Genomic DNA, 21,691 nt, shown 5'->3' with positions numbered 1-21,691 from the left:
CTGACACGACAAGCGGTTGCTGTAGAAGTTACTGAGATATAAACAGAGACGCAGCCTTTGTTATCTAGACATGAAGGAGGAAATGGAGAGTGGGGAGGGGTGTAGATTTTTATTAACTTGCAGTTGGAATGGATACGAGCTGCAACAGCAGTGGAAAGGTATATATTTACCTTTAAGTGTCTCGCTTAGTTTTGTGTGTTCGTACGAGTTCCCTTTTACCGTGTGCAATTTCTTTCAGAGATTTCCAGAATTCCCTCTTCAAAGGACTCTTGCAAAGCAGCAGAGCTATGCCATCTTAGCAGAGAAAATTACAAATTGCTAATTTAAGTGCTTCTTAGAATCATTTTCTTTTTGTTTTGTATAATTTCCACACTTATAAAATCAAACTTTCAGTTAAATGTTTATACAGTAATTCAGTCAGCTTAAGCCATCTGCTAGCGTGGCATCTGCAGAGTTGTTTTGATGCATACTCAGTATTGTTTCCTTCACACATCTTGTAACCTTGTATTTTGGTTGCAAAAGGATAATTTTTTTTCCAACACAAAAGAAGTGCTGTTTATATCCCTAGATCTAATTGCCAGCTTTATTTCCAGACTCTACTTCAAATCAACTTCTTATGCCTCTAAAATCCTTATTCTGATTGACGTTTACTTTTCAAGACCTGTATTCAGTCTTATCTTGCTCTTTTATTATACTTGCCTTTATATCAGTATTCAAAAAAATCCTTATCATTTGTGAAGAGTATAGGTGGGCTCGGAGCATTAGTATTCATACTTGCATGTTAACAACTGTTATAACACGTACAAGAGGGAAAATATTATTTCTTGTAAATGCTCAATAATTACAGTCTTTACTGCATCAAAACCTGTGTTTTGACAGGTAGTGGAAAGCTTTCAAAGCTTGTGTGGGATGGATGACAGATAGCTGCAGGTGGAAAATATTTTTTTAGATATTGGGTTTTCTATCACTGATACTGTAAATATTCTTCCAAAATAACATTAACCTTCCATTAACAACAGGGTTGGTAGTCTTCAACGATAATATGTGTATTAGCAAAAGATACCTGGGAAATAATTCTTAATGATTCCATCTAATTAATCTATGGGTGGGACATTAATGTCTCTTTTCATTAAGTTGGGAAGTATGAAAGACTAGAAAATTACTGCTGTGCTGGATTTAATGCTTTAGGTATAATTTGAATGGATGTGCTAAATTCTTGGTCATAACTTGCACTAACACCTAGTTTAAGAAAAATTAAAAGGAAAGCTTATCTGCTATTGCAGTTTACAAGAATACCTGGATGCTTTTAAGCCATTTGTAGCATATGCCTACGTGAGTGGATTGTTTTATACATCTTATGACACATTCTCCAATTATTTTCAGCACATGTGATATCTCGGTTTGTGTAAACACCGACACAGAAAATGGAATTGGATGGTAACTTTTTCCTTTTTTTTTTTTTAAGTATGCTCTTTTGTAGGATAAACATTTGCATTTGCAATTAAGTTGTATCAACCAGTAGTCCACTCCACTGCAAATGAGGTCATGAGAAGTCTGAGGAAGTTCACCTGAACCTGCAGTTCTTTTCTTTGGAGTGTAGATGTTCTGATCAATTTTGTGCTATAGTCAATGGACCTAACAACATGATTTGTGCTGAAAGCCTAACTCATGTATTTTAAGAGCTTAACGAGCACGATAGCAATGCTGCCACCCCATTTGGACAATCCTGGGGTTTGTGTGAAATGCCTGAGCCTCTGCAGTTTCAAGTGTCTCTCGAGGATTAAGATACCTCAATAACCTAATAGGATTTCAGGTTTTCAATGAGTTTGAGAGTAATCCAGTTGTGTTTATTCCATCTTGAACACTATGTTAGTAATGTTGGGTCTGTTGAAGTCAATGGCAAGGCTTCCACTGACTTTAATGAGATCAGGTTTGCAAACCTAGAGAGAAAAGGTAGCGGGATGTAAGATTTTGGTCAACTTCCTTTAATATTGCATCTAAATTGAGAAGGCCACTTCTCTTACTTCGAGGTTGTGGGGATGCTAAAGTGCACTTGACAGATGTCTTGCGAAGGGTTCGAGCTGATTGCTGAGAAGTAGCTCTCAGCAGCCCTCTCTCAGGCCGATAGTGAATGCAAGTTGAGCTTGAGCATCACTCCATTCAGAATGATTAAACGAGGCAGAGACAAACTATCTGACATCAAGCGCTGCCACCTTTTGTTAGGCCCTTACATCACGCAGAAGGCCAGAAGGCACCAGCCAGATACGTGGGCAGATAGAAGGTGTTCAGATTCCAGCTATGCTTAACTGATAATACTCCTGAAAAACAAATTAACTGTGTCTGGCTCCTGCAAGGGTTCAAATCTGACCCTTTATCCTTTTTTTCATTATTAGATGGATCATCCCAAAGTGTAGACTACATTACCATTTCAGATGACCAGTAACTTTCTGAAGAATTATTCTTTTCCAAGAAAAAGTCCAAAAAGCTGAGACAAATGGACTAATTTTGTACCTGAGCCGTTTGTTTCATAGGTGGGACTCCCTATGGAATGTCATTCCTTGAGAAGTCAGCAGGGGTCACTTAAGTTCATTATTTTGCAGCAAATTTACTTTTGGACTTGTCAGAAAGTAAGAGCTAAAAATCCTTTAGGTATGTATCATTTACGCCACTGAGTGATTTTCCTTCTATAATCTAACTAGGCTGAAAAAAGTGATCAAAAGTATGTAAGGAGAGTTAGATAGTACAGCTCCAATACAGCATTTGGACAGAACATAAATATATTTCACATGTTGCCAACTGAAAAAGATTAAGCCACTTAAGAGCACATTGCGCTTTAATAGACATTTATTGTCAAAAGAGTATTCTCCTAGAAGGATATGGCATTGTGGCAAAACAGGGGATAGAGATCTTGTTACAGACCATCATTTTTACTTGTATGAAGCAAATGGAAAAATACTGAGATAGAGTCAACTGGCTGGTATCGACTGAAAAGGATCTTCTGTGCATTTGCTGGGAAGCCAGACACATTTCCATTCCTCCTACTGGAGGGAGTAGGAGAGATGTGTATCCTATCGAAATAACGTGTTTCTCTCTTTGAGTGACAGCACACGTGCACATTCACACTGCGGAGGTGCGTGCAGCTTCAGCTCTCCAGTCCAGATGCTCCTCAGGCTCAGCGTATACACGTCCCCCCTCCCCTCCTGCAGCCACTGCCGGGCGGTGCGTGACACGCTGTGCTCAGCTCCCTCCTCTGCCCTGGCCCCCGGGTGGAGCATCTTAGGTGTTCCCTCAGGAAAGCTTTGGCTGCGTTTTTGGAAAAGGGTACAGATCCAAATATTGCAAAAGCTAAATTTCCAACATTGGTTGCTTCTTGAAGGTCTATTTAAGGAGATAATTTAAAAGGAGGCCTATGACACCCTTGTGTACTCTAGCTGAAATCCTGGAGTTTTCTGTATGTTTGTTTTGTATTTCAAATTTTTTCATGTGGGACAAACAATTTTTTGAAGTTCCAGTGGGATTCCCTCCTTTCCCCACTTTTCAAGATGGGTTCATCAGAAACCATCTTGAACATCAGCCAGAGGAGTAGCCCAAGGAAAAACTGTCTTTCATCTTTGTGGTGGGCATGATGTGAGCTTGTTTATAAGAAGAAAATCATGCTATTGTCAAGAAAAAATGTGGACATCCAAAAGCTCAGATAGGAAGAGCCTCGAAGTGGTTTTGAAGCATTGAGTGGCATGTGTGGGCTTGGAAAGGGAGTTCCTTTAATCCTGAGTTGGTACCAGCTAGAACTGACAGTGTTTTATAAATGTCATACAAAAAGAACAGAATTGCATGTCTTTCTACCTGCATGATCCAGAAGACCTCTGCACCCGTCTGTTATGTACCCAGAGCAGCAGCTGCCTTCCCTAATCTTTTTTTTTTTTTTTTTTTTTTTTTTTTTTTTTTTTTTAATATCTACCTGCCTAACTTGATCAGGACACACTGTTTTCTTGCAGTGGACTTGGCATGCGTTGGCAGTGCAGGTTCATGCTTTTGGGTTAGTGGCAGGACACCAAGCCGAGCAGCAGGGCGCTCTGGGCTCCCATTTCTCAGCCTCCTCTTCCCTTGCATTACAATTTTTGTGGCTAGATTGAGTGAGAGCTTCAAGAAAAGGAAGCTAATGGTTCTCTCAGATTAGACTGTCTTTTGCCAAAAGAGTTTCAGAGGTGCATGTCTTAGTATAACAGTATTGGCATCATTAGTACTGCAGCAGAGAACTCTATGCAAGGAGCCTAGCCGAGGCTGGAAAGAGGTGCTGCAGACAAATGACGAAGGCAGCATAAAGCCTCTAATCCTTCCAGAGATAAAGCACTGAGGACGTTGCATAGAGCTAATCAGGAACGTATAAATTATCAGCATAACAGATGTAAGAAAGAGCATTGCACAGAGAAGAAAGTAGAGTTCAGCTGAATATAAACATACACCTAAGCTGATAGAAATAGGAGGAAGGAATAAGTAGTCTTCAGCAAAATTTAGGATGCCCCAGTAATGTCCTTCCTCACCTTATCTCTACTATGGAACTTATACCTGACTTTCCTTGCTCCCTTTATTCTGCTATTGATTAACCTGGGTAGGAATGTTCTCTTTTTACATTCCTTTTTTCTTTGTTACTTGGTTTGTTGTTGCAGTTTGTTCATTGTGTGGTTGTCTTAAAAGAGCAAAGGAAATTTGACATGGCAACTGAAAGCACAGAGATGCAAAGGTGCTTCATAGTCTGATGAGGTCAAGAAGTGTCATTAGCTCAATGCACAAAACTCTGTTACTAAATGTGAATATGATTTGTGTGTGAGGATCTCCGTCAGCAATGCGAAACAATGGCACGAAAGGCAGCTGTAGGAGCTGTATGCTCAGATACTTTATTAGTGTTCACTTGATATCTTTAAGTGAGCATTTTATATATATCTATGTAAATATACACATACACACTTGTATATTTGAATTTCAGTGTTTGGTAGCATTAGAGAAAGAACCTGCTGCTGGGCAATATCAGTTACTGCATCTGTAGAATTACTGTTGGACATGTACTGATTTCCTAATAATAGTCAAAGTGATCATTCAGCCTGCATTTAGCATGCCTAGATTTAAAATGCAAAACAGCAACATACTTCATGCAAATGTCAACTCTGCCTGTTCTAGGGTGCATGTCCAGAGCAGGAAACAATAAGTTTATTCTTCTTCCCAATTAGACTTTTGTGAAAGGCTCAGTTATGTCTCCGACTATCACATTGAACATGCACTAAAGCAGCACATTAATGTGCCTTTTAATGCTTCTTAGGAGTAGATTAAAAGAAATGTCAGGTGCACTTTACATTCCTCCCGTGATGTGTCTGAGGCTGTTAGTGCGTCACCTCTGCGAGGGCCGTTGTTCCCAGCCCACCGCGCTTGGACTCTGGGCGCTCTGCCGGGACGCTCCTGAAATGCTCAGGGATTTAGCACAGCACCGCTACACCTCGTGTCTCGGCTCCACAGTTTGCTGAAGCTGGTAGAGTCGTGCTGCTGTCACTGAAAGCAGATTTTGGCCTTCGCTCTTTGGTGGGAGAAAAGAGTTGTTGAAATCAATACTGGAGAAAGTGACTTAAAACTCAACATGCTGGAAAGTGGAACTTAATTAATGGGAGCAAACTTGCAAGCCTCCACTGTAAACTGTTATTATTCTGTTTGCTTGCTTGAGGGAATATGTCAGAGCGGTGTTTACCTTTTCTTAGTACAGCTTGGCTGTTCTACCCATCATTTATTTTTACGTGATTAGCAGGTGGACTTGTGGCTCTGTCACTCTAAACACAGAATGCTTAAAACGTGCAAGAGACAACTTTCCTTAACAAGGACAGCATTGTCATTTCACTGGTCCTGCATTGCTTGGCTCCGTAACGGTGTGGTGATTGATGTGGCACATTGCTAGCACGTGGCTCCCGTCGGAGTATGGGGCTGATATCGGCCGAAAGATTGCAGAGTGCATTTAAGTGTGTGAAACACAGCCAGGATATCCTGGGCACCCACTTCTATACCAGACACCGTGAAAATAGAGTTGAGCCTCAGGTTTGCAAAGCTGAGTGGGTATAGCATTAAAATGGAAGATGAATGGCAAAGAAAAGGTACCCAGTGTCAGATATAGGATCAAAACTACAAAGCAGGAGACAAGGCTAAGGAAAGTATGTGAGAAGGAAAGGAGAGGCAAATGTATAGGGGGAAAGAAGAAGCAAGGAAAGCAATGCTGCAGTGTGCAGGACGACGAGGACAAGAAGCTGGAATTAATGCAGAAGCAGGGAAGCAGTGAGAAGGGTTCAAGTTTTGTAACGAAGTTCATTTCTATATGTTTTCCTCTTTCAAATGGATGCTTTGAATAAACAGTGCTTTCATTTCCCGTGAGGCAGAGGTGAATAATAAGTACCTCATCTGGGGACGCCGATCTCCCTAACATCAGTCATCTGCTTGCAGCCTTACAGTCTGGCAGTGCTTTGGCTGAGCAAATTAGCCTGAAGTGTTGTGCCCTTGGCTGGCAAATCCTTTCAACCCGGTTGAACGGACAAAATGAATACCCAGATTGTTCCTACGTCTGTTATTCTCTCGTGTTTATCTGGCTGAGCTGTCAGTCAGGCCATTATAACTGTGGTGCACACTCAAATGACTTGTCCACTCACAAAAGCAGAGTCTGTTGATGATAAGCTAAACAAAACTGGAGAGCGACTGTTGACAGAGTTGGGGGATCTTGCAAGTATCTCAGGTAAAAGCAGAAATGCAATTTGGGAAGGTACAGAAGGAGCTTTGCTTACGCGTGTTTAGTTTTAAAGTGTTCGCTGGGATTTGTCGGCAGACGATAAATGGGCATTTATAATGAATTGGGTTCCTCTCTACTTTAAACAAATTAAGCGGCAGCAGAAGATTTCTGAAACTTGAATGTAAGGGTATATTGCTCTTACTAGAATTAAGTAGCCTGAAAAGACATAATTTACTCACACGGGCTTTGCCAGGACAGAGCATAGCTGCGATCTGCCATGTGCCGTCCTCTCCCCGGCACTGTTGGTTGGGGGATCTTGCAAGTATCTCAGGTAAAAGCAGAAATGCAATTTGGGAAGGTACAGAAGGAGCTTTGCTTACGCGTGTTTAGTTTTAAAGTGTTCGCTGGGATTTGTCGGCAGACGATAAATGGGCATTTATAATGAATTGGGTTCCTCTCTACTTTAAACAAATTAAGCGGAAGCAGAAGATTTCTGAAACTTGAATGTAAGGGTATATTGCTCTTACTAGAATTAAGTAGCTGAAAAGACAATAATTTACTCACACGGGCTTTGCCAGGACAGAGCATAGCTGCGATCTGCCATGTGCCGTCCTCTCCCCGGCACTGTTGGGAGGAGTGGCGAGCACCCACAGTGCATGGGGTGGGCTGTGTGGGGCTCGCCGGGGAGAGCAGCCAAACCTTCCCACGGGGCTCTGGACACAGTTAACCTTGAGCTTTTAACTACCCTGCTTTGGGTTTGCAGGTCCCGTGGGTTTGAATGTGTTGGGTGCTTGTGCCTTCCCAGGCAGGGAGGATGTTTGCGTGGGGGTGGATCATTGGTTTTACTCGTAAAAGGAATTGGGCTTCTTAAATATCCAGCAAAGCAGTGAATGACACAGGTGAAGTGCTGTAAGAAGACTTCTTTCCTGACTTTTAATTTTTCCACTAGGACCCTGAGTTAGAAGTAGGACTCTGAGCCGCTCCTGAAACTAATTTGATTGCATGACATTAAATAACGCAGTGCCTATCTGCTGAATGTGAATACAGCCAAAGCCTTCTTGGTCCTTTAGCCTCATGTTTGTGATCATAATTAACAAGCTTAAAGTTTACAGATTGCGAACGTGAAGGCAGTCTCCGATGTTTGAACAGTGCTGAGCCCTATAACAGGAAGTGTCTCCTCCAGCTCCTTCCCAGGTGGAGAAACTCATTCAGTGCTGGATTGTCAGAAGAGTTTTCTCTACCATCCCAGCATCCTACTTTCTGCGGTGGAAAGGGAAAAGACAAGACTGAGTAAGGCTGCAATGGTTTAAATCCTCATAAGTGTCGTGAAGAAGCAGAGGGAAGCTTAAGTAAAGGAGGTCCTATGTCTTGCTGAGGGTTTTTTTCGATGCACGGTTAGCGGGCAGATGCCACTGAGAGCATGGCACAGTGCAGCCACATCTCTTTTACCAGCAGCTGGTGCCTTCAAAATCCCAACTCCAGTAGCCTTGTTGGCTGTGATGATAACTGTAATGGATGGTACAGCTATTTTTCATCAAATGCTTGTTAGTCAATTTATTAGATTCCTAATATACTAATGCACTCATTTGGCAGGCACCTCGGCAAACGAGACTTGCAGTGGAGTGTACTCATTCAAAGTCACAGTAACTTGCAGGTTGCTGATTTCTCATCAGCACTCAGAAGATAATTTGCAAATGTGCCATTTATCATTATGTACTTTGTAGAAGCAGATCTCATGAATGGGATAAGCAGATAAGAGTCTAATAATGAACATTTCCTTCCCAAACACCATGACCAGCTTCTAGAGTATTATGTTTTATATACATTGCACATACTGCACCTATATGTGCATCTGAGTTTGCATGTGCTAGTAAAGTAGCTGAGGACACAGTTTTTTAAGGATGGCTAATGCACTTACTGATCTCTCTGCTGAGGGACACAGAGTTGGAGCAGGTTAGATGTTGTCTACTGAAAGACGTAAGAGTTTTATTTGTAGTAGTCTAAGAAGCGATGGGAATGTGTGGACTTTTTCCACCATGAAAAGCCACCACCAACCTTCCAGCTTTCCTTTTCTCACTGGAAGCATAAGCATCTGTGAAAAGCCACTGGTAAAGCCAACAAAAGGATTATTCAGAGGCTGGATGGTAAGGATTACATGGCAGGGGTTGCTGAAGGAGCGCTTTTCTTCCACACCAAAGACAACACGCTGTATGGATGCTCTGACCTGTACTGCTGTTTGCCACTGCATTTGACTTTGCATCGATGACTGCTTTTTATTCGCTTGTTCACTTTTTACTGGGAAGAAATCTAAAGTAACGGTAGCCGGGCGATCAGTCTGCAAATGTGATTCCTGTCTCCTCTTGTGACATGCAAGGTGAAAGCCCTGCATACAAATCGTTGCTACTTATTTTTGCTTCTGCAGATGTGATTTTATTAAATGAAAGGTGTAACAAGAAGCCCAGCATAGGAAGGAGCTCTTTTGCCAAATGGCTCTGTGTGTTTAGCTCTGCGACTGCTCTCCAGCAGAGCCGGGAAACCATGCAAAGATATTGATAATTGATTCTGGTTTATATAAGTTAAAAACTAGCTTTTCCCTCCTAGTGTGAAGGTAATGGGTTTTGTCTGTAGAAAGATAATAATCCTATGAACCATTTCTACGCCCTCTATTAAAGAATAGTACAGCTTGCACTTGAACATAATGCCCATGTCAGCTCAGCTTTTTAAACATTCATCTTAAAAGAGTCTTCAAGGACTGGAAAGAGATCTTCCCCAGACACCGAGCTAAGTTTGAGGAACTTAAAAAGTCATGAAGAGCCTGTCAATTAATGTGTTTATTCTTATACATCTACTCTGGAAAAAGCATCTTCAGACATGAAAGCTGTTTTCTTTCGATTAAAAAGTTGTCATTGCATTTAGTTTCCATAGATAATGCAGAGGAGATTTTTTTTTTCCCCCTTACCGTATTTGGGGATAAATGCATCTCTTTTTTCTTCTTACCGTTTTCCTCATAGGAATCTTCATTTATTACATGAACAAAAAAAGAAGGAAGAAGAGAGGTAAATTGAAACCTTGCCTCCAAATTTGTATGCAGGAGGTGACTTGATTTATAAGCTTAGGTAATTCCATTTTTGTTCACACTCCTTCAACTGAAAGGCTCCCACAAACAGTGTTACAGCACTGAAGGGAAGAGATGGGGAAATTTATCAAGCTATTTATCAAATTATTTTCACAGTCTGTCAAAATCATAAGCATGCTAGAAAAGAAACATAAAGAGTATGTTCAAACAGAGCAGCATGTCTGAGTGAGCAGCCAGGCTGCAGCACAGCCAAAGAGCAAAGACATGGCCAAGGATGTGGGCACTGCTCTTGGCTGCGATGGCATCTGCCCTCAAACCCAGTCCTGGCACTAGCGGTATTAGATCCTTACTTGATGGATTATGGGCTGAGAGAATGAAGTAGAAAACATCATTAAACAGAAGGAGAGGTCAGAGCAAAGGGGATGGACTTCCCCCCTCTCTGCGACTCTGTTGAGGTTTACAAATGGGGATGGTGTTGAATCTAAATGGTGCACATCCTCAGTCAGGGAGTGAATTGCATCCTGAGACGGGACTCCACGCTTTGGAGAAAACGGCGTTGGAGTATGCATCCTTGGTGGTGGGTCTTGGGAGACAACGTTGACAAAGCGGGGAAAAAAATAAACAAAAAAGCAACTGAGATTGAAGGAACCAGTCTAGTAAGAAATCTTTAATTTCTACTGAGCTTTAAAGGATTTGAGAGAGTTGATTTTTTTTTAACAAACCAGTTCAAGTACATGCCTTCAGATTATAAAAGTACCTGAAATTGCCTAGAATATCAGCATGCATAGCTTGTTAGTATTTACATATATTTACATAGGAAAACAAGAGAAAGATCTACAGTTATTTACAGTCTACATAGGAGAAGAGAAAGGCAGCATAATTGTATTTCCTAAAATACAGTAGTTGAATAGTCAGCACATGCATATTAAGATATATTTGCATGATAGAACGCAAATGTTTTAAGACATACCTTTTTAACTCCCTATGCTAAGGTATAGCATAATAAAGGTAATTTTTTTTTCTGTTTTGTTTCTAGTCTATTTGCGTCAAGTGCTTTAAAATGTTCACTAACACAGCGGCAGCATTATTTACCCTGGCAATTAAAGCAACAGTACACACGATAATTTCCTACTAACTAGCAACAAGCTGCTGGTGAATGAAATATCTATTGTTTCTCATTATCCATCGACCAACATACAGGGATCTCTCCTTGTAAAGGCAGTGCCTAAGCTATCACCATTAATTATAGACGTAATATAAATGAGACTCTACAGTATGTACTAAATGAAATATTAACAAGGCCAGCGTCTTTGAGCCTGAAAGATGCACTAACAGGGCACACTTTACAGCAGGCTATCTATGAAAATCACACATACATAATACAGGAGTGCCTGGCTTACAGCTCTAAGCCCGGACTTTAGAGGCCTGTTTGCTAGATCTGTATTATTGCAAAATACATTCCCTTAATTAGTTTCTGGAAGACAGAGTTAGTAGTTAATTTCTTACCATGGTATGTCCCCATCATAACACCTTGTGGTTTTTCAATGCATTGTATTACTGAAATGTGTGTGTCCGTGTGTGTATGTGCATATGTGTGTGTGTGTGTATCAACAGATGAAAAACAGTCTGTATCTTTAAAACCTAAACAGCTTGTTAAATATTTGTCCCAAAAGGTCACTTGCTTAAAAAGCATTGTGTTGTGGGGTTTTTTTTTTCACTCATATCTAAAATGAAACTCAGTCTAAAAAATTATCTGTGCAATGAAGGAAGAAGCCAAATGTCAGTATTGTGATGACATTCTTTGCAATACTGCATATGAAAAAGTCTAAATTTTCACTAGTAATAGTATTAAAAAGCTATATAAATATATACAGCATATACAGTATTGTATGTGTACATACATTTATATAAAGTATATATATAATTAAAGTTAGGTACAGCAAAAACATAATACATTTCAAGTCAATAACAGAAGTGATTTCAACGAATTCTCATCTACGTATGTCCAAACACCAGCCAGCCCTATTCTGAAGATTTAGTTGCAGCAGCATATCTAATCTGTCTTTTTGGCAGGATATGTTTATTGTCAACAACCTGTTTGCCCGACTCTTCAAATTACCCTTGCCCGGAAGAATCCGCCCTCAGCTGGCAGGATATGTGTTTCAGGAGGATCTCCAATATCCTCCATAGGATTTCCATTTTTGACAGTGGCTGACAGGCAATGATAGGACTCATGTTTATATAAATGCGTATCGTAAAATCTCGGAAAGCGAGTGACAGAGATTTTCAGGTACGATCAGCTCCCGGCAGTGCTGCTGCGATGCCCAAGGACTGCCTCTTACATGCTCTCTGCTTCTCACTCCACTGGCCAGTGTTGGCACACAGGGCAGGGGGCAAGCAATGGACAGCAGCGTAATATGGTCAACCTGATCGCACCCTTCCCCGTTACACTCTGAAATGAAGATCGATAATTTTCCTCAGGGATTTTTCCCAAATCCAGAAATGAGCAGGAGCGTGCAGTATCGCACCACTGCTCCATACTAGCCTGCGAGAAGAAAAGAGAAGCAATACTGGATCGTAGCAATTTGCACGCAGTGTTCAAAACTGCCACTTCAGTGGAGCGATGATGTCTTAAAAGTGTAAATCAGGTGTGAATGGGAGTTCAGCGGGCAGGAGAAGAAAATGCAGAAGTGATCTGTGTGGAAATGTGATGTGGCTAAAAAGGCCAGGGTGAGCAGCCTGCGGGGCGTGCTGCTGCTCCTGCCGTTGAAATGCTGGTGGAGCAGGGTAAAGCCGTATGCTTCATTAAAGTTTTTGAAGCTTAAGATGGCTCTGTGTCAGGCTTGAAACAATTTTCAGAGGCTGATTGTGGACTTTAATAGGATACTGGGAAAAGGAAAGAATACAGTGCTGCCTGTGGGAACCAGCTCCCTTCCAGGTGCTGCGGTAAGAGCAATTCGGTTGCACGGACATAGGTGTCTGGTGCTGTCTTAAACATTGTATGGTTTTAGCTGAGATATCTGTGAGGGGCTGGCAAATACAATACCGGACCCATGGGAAATATGTGCCCTTCTGGAGGACAGCTGTAGAGCATACGGGATATCCTAAGGCGGCTCAGATGTTGTAAGACCCATGTTAGGCAATTGAATCCCACCCCTGGTATGCAACGATGGCACTTTCTAGCATATGCAAAGGGTAGGAGAGATGAATCCATGAATCACCCTTTCAGGGACCGGTTCCCTCTGAAGCATCCATTTTTGAAGAATTCAATGGTGTTTTGGCTAATAAGAGTTTTACCAAGTTCTCTGTGAGCTGGGCAAAAAGAGACAGGGCACGTGTGAGAGAGGGAAGAGACTGGAATAGAGCCCTGAGTAGCAGACAGCTTCACAGGTTAAAGAATTAAGTTTATACAATAGAGAAAAATATGCATGATTTTAAAAGGTAATTACATTTTTGTCAGCTATTTTGCCAACCTTGTTCTACATCTTCTACGCATTTTAACAACGGTTTATAATATAACACTTTATACTTACACAGTGCTTCTCAACAATAAGTGTGAAAGCACTCCATAAATATGAACTAGTCCTCACAACACCCCTGTGAGGTGGGTAAATAATCGTAAGTACTCTCCCCATTTTACAGCTGGGAAAAGTGAGGTACGTAGAGTTGAAGTGACTTGTCCGAGTTCACTTGGGAAGTAAAAGTCGAAAAGAGAAAACCAACCCAGTTCTCCTGACTTGACATCCTGCATTGTATTTTTTTTTCCTGTGGAACGATTGCAGGCAATCTGTTTGACACTGGATGTTGGAGGTTGGAAGTTTTCTAGCACTATCATTGCCGTAATTGAGAACATATGGGGTGTTGCATAACACAAACAACATGGTGCATTATCAAAATACATTTATTACAATGGACACGTTTTCTTTTGCAAAGTTAAAACCCAGAATGTAAGTTAAATATAGCTGCATATACTGAGTAGTTGAAATAATCACTAGGTCTTAATGCCTCAGCAGTTGAAAACAAATCCTCTTTCGTGAACTACTGCAGTTTCCTTACTCAAAGAACATAGCACACTTATCTTCTATAATGTATGTAAAGAATACTGTAAATGTGTAAAGGTCTTAATGACGCTAAGAAAAGTTACAGCTTGAAACCAACTATGCTTTGCAAGTATAGCAGCTGATGGAGTTTTGAGTCTTTGTAGTTGGGAATTAATTGAAAAAGGAATACATCAGAGGAAAAAAAGCAGACCTTATAGATTTCGGTTTATCCGTTGTATTATCTTCTAAGAGATGCTTTGCTGGCTTAAATGTGGTGATGGGGGAAGGGCAGGTGGTTGAGAATCTCTGGTTTAGATGTGGTTCGGTGCGACCTTTGAAAAGACTGTGATTACAGAGTCAGTTCAGGTCACGTTTTCCTGCTGGCACTTGGGTGGAGATGGGACCTGAAGTCAACTGAGCCCGATTTGTTTCTTAGATCATATTTGGCAGCTCCAGAGTTTTATTTTTTTAGCTACAGATATGATTTCAGTTTATCATACTCACCCAAACTAGCAAAGGCAGGTCTCAATTTCATATTTCCTTGCTGAAAAAGCAATCAGGGAATCCTGTTTTCTTACAGGAGATTAATACATACATATTTTGAGTGTTACTCATAAGATAACTGTGCATCTGGCATTGCTCTGAGTAAGAGGACTGCAGCGGGAACTGAACAGTTCTCCTGTCGTCTCACACGCGAGACTAAAACTTGTTCACTGCATTGTACAGAAAGTGGCTGTCCCTCACAGCTCTGAGATACCCCAGTAGGAAATGGAGCAAAATAACGCCTGGCATTGAGGAGTAGCTCCCTCAGCTACAACCGGCTTCAGCTGTGGCTGATACTACCAAATGGCTCTTAAGACTGCTCCTCAAAGCACTTCAGATTCTGGGGGATCCTGAAGGTTGAATGAGGACGTGAGGTTTTTAGACTTGCTAGTGTTTTTCTGAAGAGGTCATTGCGCTCTGCGTGGTTCACAAAGACTTGATGGGAAAAAATACCGATTCAACTCATCTGTTGAAACATTTTTAACATTACAGAGAAAGGAATAAGTGTTTTTTGAGAAGGCTCTGCACCACAATCCCAGCTGGGGGTTGCTAGCAATCCCAAAATGAAACAAATGCATTCTGAGGGCAGATTTCTTCCAGGAGGTAAGCCAAAGCTTGGCTGCTGAGCCGCAATCTGGAGTAGTGGCTCCCCAGCCCGCTGCGGGCAGCCTGTGCCCAGCTCGGCCAGCAGCCGGGCAGCACGTCCCTGCAGCCGGGCAGCACGTCCCTGCAGCCCTGAGTATCAACACCAGGATTGCAACAAGCAACAGAGCAGATCCTCAGCAACTGCAAATCTGTGGGGCCTCAGAGAAGGCAACAGACCTGGGCTGATTTACACCGGGTGAAGATGAGGCTCGAGGAATATAAAATTGCAGCTGTAACTTTGGAGTTTGGTTTGGGCAATTTGGAACTGATCATTGTGGAAATAGGTTCCATGTAATTTTGTTTGTTATAAAGGCTCCTTGGAATATTTCACATCGAATCAAGCAATGACCATTGCTGAAGCTAGCTGGTGGAGAGTTTTTCCCTCTCTAGCAGAATGGATTTGAACTCTTCAGGGTGCTTTACAGAGGCACAAAGAAGGTATGGGACACCCCACTGGTTTCATGGTCTGGAATATGTTCGCGCTACCTCATCTTCACACTGCTGTGTAATGAGTTATTCTGCTATAAATGGTATGTTCACAGTGCTATTGTGCGGATCTGATATTTTTGTGTTAGGGATGTGTTGGCTTTGTCTAATAGTCCTGAGGTGATAACAGGAAAAGCCTGAAGACTTGTAAGGAAGCACTTGCCGTTTTATTTCACTTGAGCTGCTTGCTTTGAATCTGGCCCTTGTCACAAATACTCGCCTCCCATGTCATTTTGAATTCACCTCTTCCCACTGGCCATCTTTTAAATGCACTGTGCTAAACTTAACCTCAGGCGACCGAGATAACTGACCTTTATTCTTAATTTTTCATAAGAAAATAAAAATCTCCTTTTCAGAGAAGCTGGTCCCATCTCACTGGCAGGCAATGTTTAATGCTATCTGTATGCCCTTAACAGAGTTCAGAGTGGATCTTATTCATTTGTAGTTGATAAGTATACAGATAAGTTATGGCTTTGTTTCAATTATTTATATGCTTGATATGCAAACCTGCTTCAGAACAGTAACCTAATTTTAGAAAATAAACATGCATTTGAAAGTAGACAAATCTGAAAACTAAACATTAACTGTGTAATATGTTTTTTTTATCAGGAACATAAATGGTGTCTTAGAATACTAATGGATGCATTGCATATATTAATGAGGGTTTTACTGTACACAGTATATCAAGAACCCCTTTTCTTTTACTGTTAAGATATTCAATATTAATTTGTATTCAGTGCCATCAGTTACAAATTGACAGCTAGCAGTTATGAAATAAATGCCTACGAACTAGTAGCTACTTAGTATTTTCATCTCAACAAAGGATTTTGGAGGGATGGATAATTTAGATCTTTGAGCCTCAACTATAAATAAACAGCAACTGCTGTATAAATCCCACCCTGCTGCAGTTGAAGATTGTATTACAAAACTGACAAATGATTTGTGGAAGAGAATGATGAACCCTTATTACTAAGACACTCTTCAACTTAATCCAAAACAAGATTCCTGGGTAATTTTACGTACGCTAGAAAGATTGATAGCGTGGTGCTTGCCTAGCAGCTTTCAAATGTTTGACTGGATCGGAAATGGCATTGAGGCATGATTAAAGATTCAGTTGGGCTTCTCACAAATTCTTGATCCTGTGTATTCATCATGGCAACCCGCTGCCTTTGTTGCAGGTTAAAGAAGGCTGACCCCCAGCTCTGGTGATTAGCACCCTGTACAACTGACGGATGTATGGAAAAAAAAATGTTTAGGTTGCCCAGTGCTTTTAGCATTGTTTATCAGTTTAAATTGTTGGGAGGGGGGGCGTTAATCAGAATAGATCAGGGAGAGTCTGTGACAACTGACAAGCTCATTGTTTAAGACGTTTTTTAACGAAGTTGTTAACATTAATTCTTTTATATAGTACTCTAATCTTCTTCAAATTATGTTCTGACATGGCACAAACCGCTTGGCATTGAAAGTCATTCAACAGTGATTAAAGTGCTCTTTTTATCGGTTTAAGAATGTTTCATCTTGTATCAGCAGTATGGAATTGTTTACTAATTAGATTCCCTAACATCCTCTGCTGTCGTATGCTGATGATATGTGAACAGGAAAGCTGATGAGCAAAAAATTAAAACTTGTTATTAAACTGTCATAAGGCCCAACATATAAAGATGTCATTCAAAAGACAGTGTTCATGAGAGATAAACAGTATTTACTGAGAAACTAAGTGGTTTCTCAGCCTGGCTAGGCATGGCTGGCAGTGCAGGCATTTTGCAGTTATCTGCAGCTCTGGCTTTTCCTGGAGGTTTGTGGTATCCGAGTCATAGATGGAAAGGAGGAATTTGTCCCCTGAGGACCTTCCCGCTCAGCATGGCATATACGGGGCTCCTAGGCATCACGCTTTGGGCAGGAGGTTGGGCTAAAGACCTCCTGACATCCCTCCTAACCCAAAGTGTGATTTGATTCCTGTGATTCTTTGATACTCGTTCCCCTCTGCCCTTGGGCAAGTCACTTAGATCCTCAAATGTCTGAATGCAACTAGCTCACATTCACCAAAGGAAATCAGATGCTTAAAATGGCTTTGAGAATCTGGGATTTACCTTCTGTTTTGTAGTTTTGCCATCTGAAGGAACCTCCTCCTAGGCTTGATGAGTTCGTGTTTGTCCATTATTCTGAAATATTAACGATACTAGCTTTGCCCTCTGTCAACGAAGGGATAAATATGACTGCATTTCTCTTAAGTAATAAGAAAGGTACTTCTCTTTCAATGATATAACCATTGAACTTTCTTCTTCTGAAGCAGCCAACACGATTGAAACATTTAGAAAGAAGTAAAGATATACACAGCCAAAAAGCAAATGGCACATTGCTTACATCCAGTTCTCAGTGAAACACTGGAGGCATCGCAAGATAAAGTGCTTTGGGCTTCCAGCCACATAATCTTTTATCGCTTAAAGTAAATATCCTACACTCACACAGGGAAAACTGTTCTCTTCTTTTGGAGTCTAGGTTGTGTCAATGTTCGAGGTATAAAGCACTGCTGTTTTACTGTGGGATGTTTTTCTGCATGCTGAGAATTTTGTTTAAATGTCGTCAAATTTGACTCATTTGAAAAGATAAATTATTGTTTGGTTTGGATTTTAAACTGCTCTGATAAACTTCCATTTTATGAATTAGCTGAATTCTATTAGAGCTAGCCTGAGTTTAGCTTGGCTGGACAGATGCTTTTCAGCAATAGCTTAAGGGCTCTCACTTTGCATTGAGCAATTTAGTTTAATTTTACCTTTCTAATAAAAGTCCAGTTGAATTGCTTGCAAAAAAATAATAATACTCTTCAGGGGCTTTGAATCATTCTAAACAGCTGAATATGGCGATCATACCTGTGCTGTGGAGCTTTATAGGATAGTTCAAATGAGCATAAGAATTTTATTGTTCTCTATTAATATTACTTTCAGTAGAACTCTTTTCCATTTCTGCTTCCACCTCTAAGATACTTTCTCTTTTTTAAAAAAGATATTGGTTTAATAAGAGGATTACTATGTATTATACTAACTTTAAAAATATTTTGGTCTGTTGATAAATATATGCCTTTCAAAATACTTAATACAGACAGTTTTGGTTTACCTTGTGATGGGAGATCATTTCTAAGCTGTGGAGTCATCATTATCAGTTTAATCCCATCTTCTGAGAAAAATGCATGTCTTGCAAACAAATATGCCTTTCTTTGCAGTTACAAAATTGAGACACCTCATTTAAGGAGAACTGGGGCTTTTTAGGCTGCTTGCTACCCTTGACAGATGAGAATGTAAAGTAGAGGTCTCTTGCAGGTTGACCCCCTAACAGCACCCTGAGTTTCCTTGGTTGTGACAATGTAAGTCCAGAAAAAAAGAACTGGAGGAAAATCACAAGAGATTGAAACCTATTCTCTTTCCCCATTAAATTATCCTAAAGTGGCAACATCTAATTTCTCTTCGTTTACTTTTTCAATCATACTTGGCAGCCTCTTTATTCTGATTCCTATCAGCTCATAATTAATTACCACAGAAAGGACTAAGATGTACATAAATAATAATAAGATGCCAGATAAACTGTATCGGTTTTAAATTAGTGTTGTGTCATGCTATGCGCTCTCACCTATTATTTTTAATTATAGTCTACAAAGCAAACGAGCTTCTTGTCCTCTTTACAGCTATTCTGGCACTGCACTTTTAATCTGTGCCAGGGAGTAGCCCATCGCCGGTGCAGGGGCGCTTGGCCCCTCTGTGGCCTCGATCTCCAGGTTTCTATTAGAGAAATTCAGAGAAACCCATTCTTCCTGTTTGAACATAAGTTCACTTGGTATTTAAAAGAAAAAGAAACCCTGATCCACAAAAGCCTCTAATCTACCTGCTCCATTTCTTAAAGCATTATAAGACATGAGAAGGGGTTGTTACAGAACAAAAAAACCCGCTGGAAAACCTCATGTCTCTGCAAAATCAGAACCCCTCTCTGCCTGCAGCAGATAAACATTCTTACAAGGCAGCGGTGACAACTGCCACAGTGAAACTGTTGATCACAGATATATGGGCAGCTTTGGCACCAATCCCGACTGCGCTTTACATGATAGGTCTTAATTGGAGTGCCCAGGTTAATTTTGTACAAGAGGTTTAAAAACCCCCAAAACCAAAATACATATATGCATCAGCCTGCGTTGCTGGTCAGGCTTAGGAAGCAGGGGCGCCCAAAGTGTACGGTGTTTTCTGTGTTGCAAAGGGGAACCAGCAAGTTTTGAGGTGCTACTTTTAAACCTGGCTCAACTCCTCTGGTTTCAAACCCTGCCTGGGCAGACCCTGCCCTTCTGCATCAGGCCAGACTCTCCCTGCTGCCGATCCAAGGTTTTATTGAAAAGGGGCAAAAGATCCGAGACCGGGGCTGGGGTTCAGGACTGTCTTTTTCTTTTCTTTTGCTCTAAGAGGAAAGGAAAAGAAAAAAAAGCCCTCACTAAGGTGTTTTGTGAAGAAGTGGCCGGCAGGCAGGCAGGCAGCGCCTTCAGTAGGGTTTCAGCCTCATCACCGTGCGGGTTACCCTGTCAGCCGCGATGCGTTTCACCAGTGCTTTCATGAGACGCACAGCTTCAAAGGACCGCAGTCAAAATTACAATGATAAAATATCTATCCATATTTATATAGGTTTTCTCTCTCTCTCTCTCTCTCAATTCCAGCAACAAGGAGCTGCCACAACTGTCTACTGCGCCACGGCTGCGGAGCTGGAGGGCCTGGGAGGGATGTACTTCAACAACTGCTGCCGCTGCCTGCCGTCGCAGGAGGCGCAGGGCGAAGCGACGGCCGCAGCCCTGTGGGAGCTGAGCGAGAGGCTGATCCAAGAACGAATTGGCAGGCAGTCCAAATAACAGGGAGCTCCTGGAAGGATCAAAACACACCAAGTGTGTGCACGCTCGAAAACTGCCAACGCTGGAACCCGTCCAATCTTATCATCTAGAGGGTTTCCATATACCTCAGATACAGATTAACCAGTGTTAAATGAAATAATAGCAGTCACAACATAGTGAAAAATGTTAAGTACTAATGGGAAATGGGGAATACTGTGGGTTAAAGGGACAATGCGGCTTCCTGGGGCTTAGTTAGTCTTGGTTCTCTTTCTTTTGATTATAGCCTGTTCAAAGTGTAACCCAAGGAGGCATCTTTTGTCTTATTTTAGAAAAGCAATGCTGCAGATATTTTCTGTTGTTTTGATTAATGGGTAGGTATGTAGCCCAATATGGGATTTCCTCTTCATTTTGATAATTACTGCCTGTTAGGCTTTAGGTATTGATTGGGAGATGGTAGTTGTGTTGATTCTTTTTCCCTACAAGGATTTTATTGGGTGTGGCAAATAAAAGGATTATTAAGGAAAGAAATCTTTCCTGCCCTTGGCTGCTGGCTGCAAATACATCTATCTGCGCTGTCTAGAAAAAGAAGGTGCAAGAAGACAACTAAACAGAAATGGTAAAGTCACAGCTAATTAAATATTTCTGTTTTTTTTCTTAAAAGATTATAATAAAAGATGTGTTGTAAACCATTCCCTAAATACCGTCGAGTTAGCAAAGATGATGTTGTCTCCTTAAGAACACACAGGGTGTAATCAGGGGTTTAAATGGTATTTCCATCCATTTCTCAGTTCACAGTTTTAAAGAGGGTTTTTTTTCGTTCAAAGTTCACAGTTTCTCAGTTCTCCTGATACTGTATCCCATTCCAAATATCTTTTTTTTCTTTCAATTTAAATTCAATAAAACAACATGCTTGCTTGAATATTGTCACCTGAAGAGAAAGTTTGTCTCATTTCTGCAAATGTCTTAGTTCCAATTTTTTTTTTTTAGAAAAGAAAACTTGAGGAAAAATAAAGAGCTTCTTGTTGATGCCAAGAAAACGCTGTTTTTTTTCTTGTTTCTTTCTGAGTTCATTTTTTGTATTTTGTGCTTTGTAGCTGTCTTCATGCCAGAAGGTTGTCCTAAGCCATCCCCAGTCCAGCATCACATTTTCTGTAGACAATATAAACAAATAAATAGAAGGACACATCGTTAATAGAAGCTTATTTGACCCCCTTATTATTTATGATTTATTGCTAACAGTCTGCCTTCCATGATTTTTCGTGTCTGCAATCATAATGCATTTGATTAGC

General features: G+C 40.9%; 1 protein-coding gene across 1 annotated transcript in view; it reads left to right on the top strand.

Moving 5' to 3' along the window:
- The window catches only part of WWOX (WW domain containing oxidoreductase), a 547,096-nt gene extending 525,657 nt beyond the window's left edge, over positions 1-21,439 (top strand). Inside the window, exon 8 of the mRNA XM_009277308.1 lies at positions 20,235-21,439. Coding sequence (XP_009275583.1) covers positions 20,235-20,423 — 189 coding nt within the window. The 3' untranslated portion in view covers positions 20,424-21,439. The remainder of the gene's footprint in view (positions 1-20,234) is intronic.
- Positions 21,440-21,691: the final 252 nt, after the last annotated feature.

The sequence above is a fragment of the Aptenodytes forsteri genome, unplaced genomic scaffold, assembly GCF_000699145.1.
Source record: "Aptenodytes forsteri isolate BGI_AS27 unplaced genomic scaffold, ASM69914v1 Scaffold50, whole genome shotgun sequence".
Lineage (NCBI taxonomy): Eukaryota > Metazoa > Chordata > Aves > Sphenisciformes > Spheniscidae > Aptenodytes > Aptenodytes forsteri.
Note: the sequence above shows the minus strand (reverse complement) of the source record. Positions and strands in the feature narration are given on the sequence as shown.